Here is a 13619-nt window from a genome sequence, read left to right on the forward strand (position 1 = left end):
CTCTCTCTCTCTCTCTCTCCCCTCTCCATCTCTTCCTCTCTGGATGGCAGTTGTATCCGGACAGTGGTTATCTCTGGACGTGTCTGGATGTTAGTTTTCTCCAGATGTGTCTGGACAGGTGGTTTTGTCCAGGCTGTTTGTCTCCAGACTTTCACGGGAGATGTTTATCTCCGGACGGCTTGGCTCCAGGCCTCAGGCTCCAGGGTTTGCCTCCGGAAACGTCCGGGCAGTGTTTATCTCTGGACATGTCCGGGTGGTGTTTGTCTCCAGGCGGTATTTCTCGTTTCATCAGTAAAAAAATGGAAAATCATTTTGCTGAGACAGTTAGAATCATAATTTATGCTCCACTGCACGTGTGCCTTACCTTCCCTCCCCTCACCCTGCCTTCCCTTCCCCCATCCCCGATCTCTCCCCCTCCTCCCTCTCCCCCTATTTTTGTCCTGACTCATGGTATTCCCATCAGCGAAGTGACAGGTGGTATATTCCAATCTAAAATAGACACATCTGGTGAGTGGAAAATTAAATAATGGTCCCAGAATGCTTTGCCTCTGTGCGCTTGGAATCTCCTCTCTCATCATCACCCAGTTCATTAGTTTATTCAACACCTGAACCCAATCGTCACCAAAGGCAGGTGCATACTTCCACTGGTATCACATCAGGTCCCACTGACTTACTGCTTTTAAATCCTATTAAGTCGGCTATCTTGCCAAACAGTACTTTTTCAAAATATAAATCAAAGATTCCAGGAGTCGCCTTGAAAAAAAAAAAGAGTAGGTCGTTGAGTGGTGGGAACACAGTTGAAATCCCATATTTAATCTTCCTTTTCTGCCCTTTATAATATCGTCGTTGTGATTCCTCTTTACCCTGATGATGCGTTGAGAAACATGAGAGTTTTTCTTTGGTTGGAAACTGCAACTTCACTTTCCCCACCAAGCAAACTTGGAATTTGCACCTTCAAGCCAAGTGCTCCTTCATGGTCGTGTTGATGGAGGAATCTTCAAGGTTTTACTTCCCAAACTCACAAATTACTTCCCAAATCCTCGTGCAGACCTGCACTCGCCAAGCGTCGTACAAACGATAACCTCTCGGACATTCCATGAGCCATTGTGTTTGTATTCTCAAACATTTCAACATCATGTTCTTATTTTGTCATTAACTTGTGGGTTTTGTAAAATAATTGTAAAAACGTTGTTTCGTTGAATTTTAAATGAAATCAACATTCCTCCTTCCCCTGCCCTTGTCTATCTCCATAGGTTATCCAGAATGATGCTGTTGAGGATGGAGGGATATCTGTGGTTCGCGACGTCACGTTTGTCGTGATTTCCTTCCTTGTGTTTTATATTATCATCACATTTGATCCGTCACGTTGGTTCACCAAGAAGGGGAGCTCCAAAAGAAAGCTCTGCATTCACTGGTAAAGAACTCAAGTGACTAATTCATCAATATTTATCAAGTCTTCATCCACGAGGGAACAAGATCGCTCAGATATTTGAAGCGAGTTTATTGTGTGCGATGTGATGTTGGATAATAAGAACGAGAATTTTTTTGCGTAATATGGAATATGTTTTTTAATTGCTGGAGAAGATGGCAAGGTGTCCCGAATCCATTGGTAACATTGTTTCTCATCCAATGTTCTTAGCCTGGTGTTGGCTTCGTGGTTAGGGTGGTGGCTTGGGATCCTCGGGTCCTGAGTTCAAGCCCTGTTGGCCACTAAATGAAAAAAAAAATACACCAGGAGGTTGACTCAGCCTATCATCGTTCTGAGGTTGGCAAAATGAGCCCCAGTGTACTGGTAAGGGGGACACTGAATCAGCAGCATAGCCGCGTCTCAAGCAATGATGCAACCAGCAGCTGCACTCGATGGAGAGAGATCCAATGTTCTGGGGCCATCTTGGATTTCAAAATGGCCGCAATGTTCCACCAAATTTCCGATTAACTCGGGCTGTGAAAGTCACATGAAGTCTGTTTTGGTGGCAATACCCACATTTGTCATGCCAAGAAGTTAAAAACACACAATTTTAATTTTCTCGATGTTATGGATGGTGACCATCTTGGATTTCAAAATGCCTGTGATGAACAAACCCACTTTTGCTGTATTAATCAAACTTAGATTTGGTGTAAATACCTCATTGGTCATTTACAGGTGGGGTATAACTTTGGTAAGTCTTCACTGTGGGAAACTGTTTGTAATTATAGTTGTGTATTCAGTGACCTGTGTGTCAAACAAGCTCGAATGAGCTCAGATCCTCGTCCTCTTTATGATGAAGTCATAAAAACGAATATGACGTCATTGTGATGTATGAGGTTTGCGAAAAATTATCTGTGCTAATGCCCGGCTTGATTCACGCAAACAAAATTCAAACAACTTGCCTAGTTTCGGAGATAATGGTCGAAGCGATTTCCATTAGCGGCGATATTATGACGTCAACTTTTTTTCTCAGAAAAATTTCCAAAATCGGAGATGGTTACTGCCTGCACGTGGGCTTTCTGCATATACATGGCAAGTTTCACGAAGATCCGATGAAAACTCTGGGTTGTGAAACAAAAAGTCAAAAAATAGGAACGACGTCATAAAATATGATATGACGTCATAGTGATTATCGTGTGTGTGGTAATTCATCTCTGCTAATGCCCTGTTCGATTCCCGCAAACAGAATTCAAAAAGCTTGCCTGGTTTGAGATTATTGTTTAGGCGATTTCCATTCGCGGAGATATTTTGACGTCATCACTTTTTTTCAAGGAGGAATTTTCAAAATCGGATATGGTTACTGTCTGCGCAGGGTATTTTTACATATATACGCCAAGTTTCAGGAAGTTTCGATGAAAACTGTCGGCTGTGAAACAAATGAAACAAAAAAGTCAAAAAATAGGAATGACGTCATAAAAATTGTTACGACCTCATAGTGATGCATCATATGTGCGTTAATTCATCTCTGCTAATGCCCTGTTCGATTCCCACAAACAGAATTCAAAAAGCTTGCCTGGTTTCGGAGATATTTTTTAGGCGATTTCCATTAGCGGAGATATTTTGACGTCATAACTTTTTTATTAGGAGGATATTTCAAAATCGGAGATGGTTTCTGTCTGCGCAGGGTATTTTTACATATTTACGCCAAGTTTCAGGAAGTTTCGATGAAAACTGTAGGTTGTGAATCAAAAAAGTCCACAAGAACAACAACGTGAGTAAGACTTAGAGATCCTCCAAGAGGATATAAAAACCTGTGAAAGTTTCAGCAAAGTCTGTTTTGTAATTCATGAAAAATCTGCACTTCTGCAGTTCAGCAAAGTCGATAGACTGCCCCTCATCGATGTCTTGAAGAACACTGAAGAACTCTCGGTCTGTGGCAATAAATGCAACACTCACTGGAGGCAGTTTTTGTGAAGCAGGAGGTGTGGTGGTACAGAATGTCACGAGACAGTAAATCTCCAGCAGACATCACGTCGGCAAGCCTAACTTTCCAGGCATCATATCCACTGCTGTTTGCAATTTCTTGGATTGTTTTGTCCCATGTTACCAGGAATTGGCCCTTCTGGAGGATTTCATGTATTTTTGGCTCTTCCTCACCTGTGGTTGGTTGACAAAATAAACATTTTAATTTGACAAAGTGTACTGCTCAAACGAGTCTGCTTAATAGATTCTGAAGCACTGGGTTGTCCTCTTTGTCAGTAAAGTTGTGTCTTGTGAAGCAACAGCAAGCTTGCTTCTTCTTTCATCTCTATCCAGGTGACTTTGTTTTATCCAGGTGACTCGGTTTTACCCGAGCGAGCTCTTTGGGAGATGACATGTATCCCATAACACAATGTGAAACATGAGAAGTTGATGATGATGCAAGTGAAAGAACGATATTTTTCTTTTTGTAATAACAATCGAGCTGAAATAATGAAGGATGACCAGACAGTACATTACCCAATTCACCAAATGCTTGTTCCTTATTGGCCTCTGTATTTTGTTAAATCTTAACAAACAGATTCCTCATAACTCTTTATATTTACTGAGTGACAGTTTTTCTTGCAGCTCATTGTTTGTTAGTTTGATTCATGGTGAATATTCTAAAAAGTACATTTACCATTATCTTCGCCTGATGTACAAGTGAAGTAATTTTATTTTTCATAAACAGTACGTGATGACATGAATGATGTCCCAGCATGTGACACAAGTTGAAACCTCTGACTGCATTTTATGTTCACACAAAGTGGCAATGATGTCTGAAGGAAGATCCTTCAGGTTATTCATTCAACATTTCTTGTGAATATAAACTAAAACTCACCGACTTAGTGTTGATTTCCAAGGAATAGTTTGTTGATCAAAGTTTTCGGCCAAAAAACTTCTGAAACGGCTATTTTACAATCCAAGATGGCGCCAAGTTACTCCATGAAAAAATGTTACCAATGGAATTCCTGCAAAGTCGGACATAATTTACAAAAAAGGCACAATTTCCTTCTTTCGCAAAACAAATGCAAAAGTTCATAACATGCTCCACCATTACATGAGATTCTTCACATAATCAAGTGTGATTCATCGTTCCACATCGTTCCTTCAGACGTTGTTTAAGTTACACCTGCATGTTCCATATTCTGTATCCTCCAGAATTGTAACACTCGTGGAACATGTTTATCTATGTTTTACCAAACCATGTGTTCAATACTTTACATGTGATGTGTAAAGTTAGAGCTTGAACTGAGAATGTTTGTTTGTTTGTTTTGTTGCAGTTTAAGATGTCGACATCAAGTGAAACGGAAAAATGAATCGAAAGACGATCCACCATTGGTCACGGAGGTTCGGGAAACCGAACACCTTGATATTCAGAAAGCAGAGGGAAAGGAGGTTCTGGCAATTACTGAAAAAATTGAGATAATCGCAAAACAGAACATTGTTGACAAAGAAGCGGAAGAGGAAAATCAAAAAGAGAAACAAAAGGTTTTACGAGTCATGGAAGAAAAGCTTCAGGAATATGAGGCTCGTTTGGTCAAAACAGAAAGAAATCTCTTACAAAGAGAGAAGTTTATGCAGGAAATGGAACATGAGTTGATGGAAAAGGACGTGCAACGGAAATTGGAAAAAGAATTATGGCTAAAGGAGGAAGAGGAGCGGAAGAAAGGAGAGGAGGAACAGCAGAGGCAGAAAAATAAAGAAGAGCAGAGAAAAATGAATGAACAGGAGAGGAAAAATGAACAAGAGCAGAGGAAATATGAAGAAAAGCTCAGGATGAGAAAGAAAGAAGAATCCACACGAGCAAAAGAGCGATTCCAAGTCCGAATGTGGGAAAAACGCAAAAATGAAGAACTTCATCAGAAAATGCTTTTTGTACAACTCAGAATGTTCGAGATTGACAACTGGAAGAAACGAGTGCAGCAGCAGGAACGATACCTGCAGATAAGTAAAGAACAGGAGATGGAGCGACAAGGTGTGTTTGACTCATTCATGAATGGGAAAGATGAGAAGATAAAGAAACGGCAGCTTCGTATGTACCAACAAGGAAAGGAGCTTAAAGATGGAGAGTACAGGCTGCTTAAATTGGACGAAGAGACTCGTCTTAGAGAGAGAGAGCACAAGGAAGAACAAAAGCAATGTGAACTTAAATGGAAACTGAAAGAGTTCATGTTGATGGTCAGAGAACGAGAGATGAGGGACAGAAAAAGTAATGTGGAGTTTAGGGAGAAGGAGGTCTTGGAAAGAGAGACAAAAGTACAAAATGCAGGAAAGCTTGCTGAGAAAAACGAGGGACAAGTGCTTGGAACTAATGATGGGCTGCAGCAGCGGCAGCAGAAACAGGACAATGTTGATTTGCCGCCGCCGACTGACCCAAAGCCTCACAGTGATGACGGGCTGGAGCAACAACAGCAGAAACAGCACAATGTTGATTTGCCGCCGCCGACTGACCCAAAGCCTCACAGTGATGACGGGCTGGAGCAACAACAGCACAAACAGGACAATGTTGAGCCGACTGACCCAAAGCCTCACAGTGATGACGGGCTGGAGCAACAACAGCACAAACAGGACGATGTTGATTTGCCGCCGCCGACTGACCCGAAGCCTCACATGGTGAATATTGACACACATGTCACGTCAAAGCGGCAACCTCACATGGTGAATAGTGATGAGGGGCTGTGGCAGCAACCATTGTACAGTGTTGTCCTCCAAAAACAACCGAAGCCTCAACGTGAAGGCAAGTTTCATCAGCAGAACCAGCACGATGTTCACCGGCTGCCGTCCAAACGGGAGACCGACCATTCTTCTCAGTCTGAGTTTCTCAAGGGTGAACAAGCGGAAATTGAAAGGCGCAAAAACAACCTCGTGTTCTTTGGAGTGAAGGAGCGAAAAGGTGTACATGATGAGGAGGCGGTGGCAACATTAATAAAAGGCATGAACCTGGACATCGAGCCTGCACAGACTTTCCGCTTCGGACGCTATGTTGAGAACAGCATCAGACCCCTGAAAGTTGTTTTTAGATGCGAGTCTGACAGGAATCAGGTTCTTACGAATAATAATAAAAAGATACGGAATTTGAAGGATCCCTCTCTCTGGCCAAGAAACATTTTCATCACTCCAGACTACACTCAGCTCCAAAGAGAAAAACAAGAGTTACTGCTGAGTGATCTTGAGAAAAAGAGAGAAAGTGACCCAAACGGGCGATACACCATTAAAGGAGACAAAGTCGTCCACCTGAAGGAGCGTAAGGGTAAACCTCATCTCCGTAGATGACAACCATCCCTCCTCATCTCCATCGATCACGAACCATCCCTCCTCATGTCCCATCTCACATAATACAGTCTCCTCATGCTGCACACTTTAAAAGAAACACAGAGTATATTCTGTTGAAAACAATTTCCTTCAACGCATGATCTCTTCCAAACAAGTGATTTTACCCGATATCCCATCGGAGCCGTAACGAAACCTTTTTTGAAAGTACAGACAAGGACAGGATTTCACTCCTGATGGATATTTTGCATTTAATCAGAACAGGAACCTGAACTTTTATCGTGAAGTTACCAAAGCTGCAGAAAATCATGGTGGGTTCTTATTGTTGAGGAAAAGGAATTCCACACCGACTTCCATTGTTCATAGTCTTCCTCCTGAACGGAAACCTCACCGTGATGACGGACAGCAACAATAGAAGCGATATGCTCTGCAAGACCTTCAACAGGTAAGCACTTTTAATTGCCTTTTGACAGGTGGGGTGAACACACTGGGTGCAAACACAACTAACCGCAAGATCAAAACATTAAATTAAAATAAATTTTGGAACTTTGTCTTTCACAGACATTGCTGTTCATACTTCCTTCGATGAAAAAGAATATCCTTAATTGTGGAGATAATTGTAATTATAATTTTTGGTGGGAAGGTAACTTCTTGACATGGTCATCCCCATGCAGAATATAAAACAAGAACTTTAACTCCCTTCGATTGGATGAGATCACCTGATTCACCCTCAGAAGAGGTGCTCCTTCCTGCTCACCTGAAACCATCCCACCGGGTGGAACGTAAGTTACTCAGACTCTTGTCCAACATCAGAAATTATTCCAGACTTTGTCTGAACCACATGTTCTTCACCTGCATCACGTCTCATTTTGTCTGTTCCTCAGAAGTGTTGAGGACAAACAAATATTTTGCTGAACTCGAATCCAGACGAGCAGCAAACAAATCTTTCAGTTGGTCGAAGTCTGGCGTGAGTGTTAATGTATCCGTATCAAAGTCATGACGTGCACGTGGATGATCATTAAAATTAATTGTTTGAAAAATCCAGTGGGAATTTGTGATGAAGAAAATAAAGATGTGAAATTGAAGGCAAAAGAAAGAGGAGAATTTAACTGAGATGCAGAAGCAATTGATGGGATATCATATTTCCAGGATTGTGATGGAAGGTATGATAATGATAATGATGGAGATGACGATGACAATGCTATTGAGGGATTTTGACTTCCTTTTGTTGATGTGTGTGCAGAGGAAGAAGTTTCAGTCACAGCCACTGAAGAAGATGTGATCTTTGGCAGTGGATCCATCATCACTCCGTTGTACAAGCTCCAGGAATGTAAGACGAAACATCAGACTCTTACAGACGGCTGATCCAAGATGAAAAAAAAATGAACATCCGTCTCCGGAAGTACAGGTACTCAAACCTTGCAGAGACCTGATTTACTCACATCGTGCGTGACTTCATCACTGTACAAACTCATTTGCACTCCATTGTCTTTCGCTGGTTTTATTTCTCCTAGCAACCTTCAGCTGAGACCCAGCGTACGAGTTCTTGCAACCTTCAGCTGAGACCCAGCGTACGAGTTCTAACAACCTTCAGCTGAGACCCAGCGTACGAGTTCCAGCAACCTTCAGCTGAGACCCAGCGTACGAGTTCTAACAACCTTCAGCTGAGACCCAGCGTACGAGTTCTCCCTTGATGACTTTTTTGATTGTGAATTTTGTTATTTTTAATTTCTGTGAATAAAGTGAACCTAAAATCTCTTGTCCTTTCAAATCATATGATGTACAAGTCAAAGGAATGGTGTCCAAAATATTGTGATGAAAATGGCTCCGAGGGGATTACAAATCTTTGAAAAATTTCAAGTGTTTGTTCATTTGTTTGTTGTTCTTTCATTCACAAACCGAAGCACCCAGAGACCCCAAATTTGGGTGGACTCACGTTAGAATGTGGGCAAGATTTACCGTGAACGCATGTTGGTCTTCAAGGCCGTATTGAGAGTAAATGCTACGAAGAGGTGAGTATTGGGATGTGGGGTGAGGTAACACTCAAAAGGTAACCACCATGCGGCCAATAACTCCAAAGCTTTTCAATGTACAACACGTCCTGAAACGCCGGCTCGGTCGTGATGGGTACCACCCCAGAGTGTTGTACAATGCAAAATCCAAAACACATTCAGGAGTTACATGTGAAAAACAAAAACCTTAAATTAATCAGGACATTATCGTGATTATTCCACTTTAATTTCTCACAAAAGAACGACTGACGATGTGAAAATAAGGTGAAAATTGCCTGACAATGGAAGATGGGAACCCCCCCCCCCATTCCCTTCACTTCCTCACACCAGGGATCCTTTCCATCCCACCTCTTTTTCTTCTCTTCGTGTTAGCAACCATGACAAATGTAAAAGTTGGTGTGGATTTTCCCAGACATCCAAGCGGAAATCAGTCAGCTCCTGACCCTAATCGGGAATGGAGGGGGGGGGGGTTCTGCCCATCACGGAATGCGAGGTACTCCAGCCTGCTTTGTAATATTTACTGGAGATTATGCCAGTAATTTTTCGTTCATGTGGAACAAAAATTGTCCAGGTGAGGTGAAAGCAATGTGTGGTGTCCTTCAGACAGTGAGGCTATTTGTACACACTGGGAACTTCTCCAAAACTACGCACAATTACGATGGAACTTGACCACAATCTTCATGACACAGGTCAGGAATGGGAGCATGCGCCGGAGCAGCGAGTCGCTGCGTCCACTTTCTGCCCGAACACCGGTGGCCTCCTTCTGGCCATCCCTCGGCAGATGCTTGGCCCAACCCCATCTTCTTGAGATTTTGATCAATTTACTGCAACGAAGCACGTGCTGTGCCCATCCAAGATGTCATTGAAAGCCTGGATCTTAGTTTTGACCCAGGGAACCCATAATCCCAGCAGCTCAGACTCATTCAGCACCTCGAGGGTCCCCAAAAGGATATCTTGAGTCTCCGCCAACATGACTGCATCATCTGCGAAATCAAGGTCAGAGATCTTGACATTCCCATACTCTGCACCGCAGCTTGATCTCTCTGACATGCTCCCAGAATCCAGTTCATACAAGCGCTGAAAAGTGTGGGGGCCAGTACACACCCCTGACGAACTCCAGCAACAAGTGGAAATCAAAAGGCACTCGTTCACCACTTGCTTCACATGTGTACCAAATTTCGTAAATATATCTTGAGGGGATTTGAAGTGAAGCTCCGGAAACGAAATGTGACGGACGGACGGACGGAACCCATTTATATATCCCCCGCCATCTTCGTTGGTTGGTGGGGATAATAATTATTCAGAGATGGTATCATCACATCACACAGCACTTTCAGTACCAGTGTAGTTCAGACAACACATCAGTGTTTGAGCTTCTCCATCCCCATTCAGTGGTGGAGGTGACGACATGTTTTCACCTCTGTCCATTTGCATGTCTTTCTGTGAGCAGGATATCTCAAAAGATTTGGAATGGATTTGGTGGACAGGATGGGTGTGTGACAAAGACAAATTGATTCGATTTTGGTGAAATCTGGATCCGGATCTGGATACAAGAATTTTAAAAGTGATTCTTCACCATTGAAAGAGACAGGGCCAAAAAGGATAAACAACATGATATCTCAAAAATTTGTGGACACATTCGGATGAAACCTCCTGGACAGATTTGGTGTATGACAAGGACGAATTCGTTACAGACTGGTTTTGTCAGATGCCGAACGTTTTATGCCAGTCTGTAACCATTTTGGTTTTATATACCAATCGAGCGAATTGTTTCTCCGCGCGGCACGAATTGACTCAAAGCGGCAACTTCATACAAATCAGCCAGATTTATTGGGGAACCTCGGGGAACACAACACAAGCAAAATATTCACGACAATGTTTTAATTAATCCATAACCCGTTCTTAACTTGGGAGATACGGATTACGGGTTTCGAAGAGGTTCCTCCCGAGATAAGCCTTAAACAACATGCAGACAAGACAGAGTACTTGGTGATGTTTCATGGACGAGAGGAAAGTGTCAAAAGCATGAATGTCGCTCATAACAAGCGGATGTCCACGGATTCGAGCCCCGAGCTCGAGCATGCCGCGTGGCAAAATAGCGCTCGTCCTCCTTTTTCGCATCGCCCATGCATTACATTATTCCACTTTAATTTCTCACAAAAGAACGACTGACGATGTGAAAATAAGGTGAAAATTGCCTGACAATGGAAGATGGGAACCCCCCCCCCCCCCGCATCGCCCATTTTCGCATCGCATCGCCCATTTTCGCCTTTCTCCTTCACAACCAACAACCACACCACCTGTGAACACTGAACGATGGGCTGTCGTGGCCCTGTTCGGCGACTGGTGCCAAACGCGCCGAGCCGCGAGCGCGAATGGCAGCCTTTCCGTAGGGAAATTCGGATTGAAAATGCTTCACGCCCACTTCCCCTCCGTCCAATGGGCGAACGCGAGGTGGCTTGGCCCCGCCTCCAAGCGCGTGTTTGTGAAGTCCGCTTATGCAAATATGAAGATCAAGGGAGGTTCACACCCCTTTATGCCCGACCAATGGCTGAACAAAGGGTAGCGTGGCCCCGCCTCCAATCGCCTTTTGATCCGCATATTTGCATATCGGCTCCTCCTGAGACCTATAAAGATACGAGCGCAAGGCGACTCGCACGGCGGGAGTGTGGAACTAAAAGAGGGTGAAGTTGAGCTTGGAGAGAAGTTGCGGAGGAGTTACAGGGAAGATGGCGGACAGCAACGAGGTTGTGGTGTGGGGGTCGCTTGACTCGTCGCGAGATCCAGGCCAGCCAGCCAGCCATACCCCTCTCCCTGAGCAACAACGATTCCCCCCCCCCCCATTCGTGCTGAGATAGTGCTGAGGGGGGCCGCCATTCCTCCCCCACCCTAAACGTGGTGCCAATGGGACCGCTCGTGCGGAGCACGTCGGAGGGGACTCGCCGACCATGCCAGGGCATGGAGTCGGGGCGCAGCGGCGCGAACATTGCGGCTTGCCCGCAATCGCGTCACGAGGACGCGGGTAAGACCTCCCCTGTCTCGTGGACCTGGCCGATCCTTCACGATCCACATACATTTGGTCTACAGACCTGTCTGCCTCCTCACCTATGAGGGTGGCTTTCTTTTTACTTTGCTTTTTGTGTAAATGCTTGTGGTGGCACCGTCTGTCAAGTAAAACTGTGTAAGGGTTGCCGTGTGTCGGTCTTAGTCGGTAGTATCTCTCTTTAACTGTTTCTTTCTGTGCTTGAATACGTGCTTTTTATTATTATTACTGTGACTGAATATACGTGCTTGCTTTGTGTCCGTGTGTCGTGCAATAAAATGCTTGCTTGTTGAACTGTTCCCGCTCTGCTTCGTCTCCTTTCTTTTTATTGACTCTCCATCCTGCATCGCGTAAGAGATTGGTAGTGGGTGTAAGTTCCCGGTAACTAATCTGAACCATCAAGATCGACGATAACTCCGCTCGGTTATCTCTGCAGTACGGAACGAACCGCTTAAGCCGTTCGTGTCCAAAGTCGACCTGCGGCGAGGTACGATCGCCTGATTAACCATCTGCGTAGGTACTTTGGTAGGTCGAGTTTGGCAAACAACCCTATCCTACGCGGGTGGCCGATTGGCACGATTGTGGTGAGGTCGGAAGTCCCACCCGTGACTGGCTCCAGGCGTTGTTCCGAGGGGGTCATGACTGAATTGTCCGTCCGGTGGGTGACGTGCGCAATTCAAGTTATGTGGCCGATCGCACACCGGCGGCCACGAATTCGCAACAATATATGTATATGTATATATATATATATATATATATATATATATATATATATATATATATATATATAAATATATATATATATATATATATATATATATATATATATATATATATATATATATATATATATATATTGTTATGTTTGAGGGGGGGTATGCATTCAAAGGGGAATTAGGATGTTTAATTAGGTATGCCATGCTGTTCGAGTGTACCAGGATCTCGATAAGTAGCAATTCAGTGGTGATAAGTTGTCTAGTAAATGTCCATTTCTTCAAGGGGGAAATGATAATTGTCACGTAATTAGATAGGGACACGGGATAGGGTAAGTGTGTCTGCGTAAACCCCTTTTAGTAGTTCTGCTCGCAACTTGGTGCCAGAACTGGTTCCCTGGCGGCTGTGAGCGGACTTGGGCCAGGACCAGGAGGTCGACAGCACCATGGTGTCTCCTGCCCCTGACGAGCGCAACGCCAGCTCGTCCGACGCCAATCCAGGAACTGTTGGGTTTGCACCACGGGCCAGCCTGACCACCAGGACCAGCTATGTTTTGTGTGTGTGTGTGTGTGTGTGTGTGTGTGTGTGTGTGTGTGTGTGTGTGTGTGTGTGTGTGTGTGTGTGTGTGTGTGTGTGTGTGTGTGTGTACCTGGCGCCTTAGAGGGTTTGAGATTTGTATATTCATTGGAATTGTCTGTGTTTTTGTGTTCCCCATGCCCGAACCCACACCACCATCCCGTCGAATCGCCCCGGATCCCTCTTCTTGCCGAGTCTTGTTATTTCTGGTTAGAGAAATAAACATTATCAACTCAGTGAAAAGCGACTCGTGCCACCTTCCTCGTCCCGTTTGCGGTAGAGCGATGAGAACCGCCATCTTTGGGTTATAAAAATAAACCGCCTCCATCGTTTCGGCTCATTCTTCGTTCGCGGGACTGTTCAAGTCCCGTGGACGTCACAATATATATATATATATATATATATATATATATATATATATATATATATATATATATATATATATATATATATATATACACATATACACACATATATATATAGTGTTACGGCTGTGGAAATTCGAAGAACACCATAAAGGTTCCTGAGATTAGCTATGCCGGTAAGTGAGTGTTCAGATAGCTTTCCCCACCGT

The 13619-nt window shown here is 43.9% G+C and overlaps 1 protein-coding gene across 2 annotated transcripts; it reads left to right on the forward strand.

Annotated features, from left to right (window-relative positions):
- The first annotated feature begins 1161 nt into the window (after positions 1–1161).
- LOC147015176 (uncharacterized) lies at positions 1162–8527 on the forward strand. Of its 2 annotated transcripts, none has more exons than XM_085849724.1 (5): positions 1162–1414; positions 4711–7145; positions 7375–7482; positions 7585–8108; positions 8215–8527. In XM_085849724.1, the coding sequence occupies exon 2, from the start codon at positions 4931–4933 to the stop codon at positions 6701–6703; it is 1773 nt and encodes a 590-aa protein (XP_085705850.1). In that variant the 5' UTR covers positions 1162–1414; positions 4711–4930; the 3' UTR covers positions 6704–7145; positions 7375–7482; positions 7585–8108; positions 8215–8527. The 2 variants fall into 2 exon arrangements, with proteins under 2 accessions (XP_085705850.1, XP_085705851.1); XM_085849725.1 differs by having other exon boundaries at positions 8320–8527.
- Positions 8528–13619: the final 5092 nt, after the last annotated feature.

This window comes from Eptatretus burgeri, chromosome 12, assembly GCF_056783735.1.
Source record: "Eptatretus burgeri isolate ZD-2024b chromosome 12, Ebu_testis_v1, whole genome shotgun sequence".
Taxonomy (NCBI): domain Eukaryota; kingdom Metazoa; phylum Chordata; class Myxini; order Myxiniformes; family Myxinidae; genus Eptatretus; species Eptatretus burgeri.

Excerpts from the sequence above, each read along its gene's own strand:
- LOC147015176 (XM_085849724.1), top strand. The coding sequence starts at position 4,931 with ATGGAAGAAAAGCTTCAGGAATATGAGGCTCGTTTGGTCAAAACAGAA.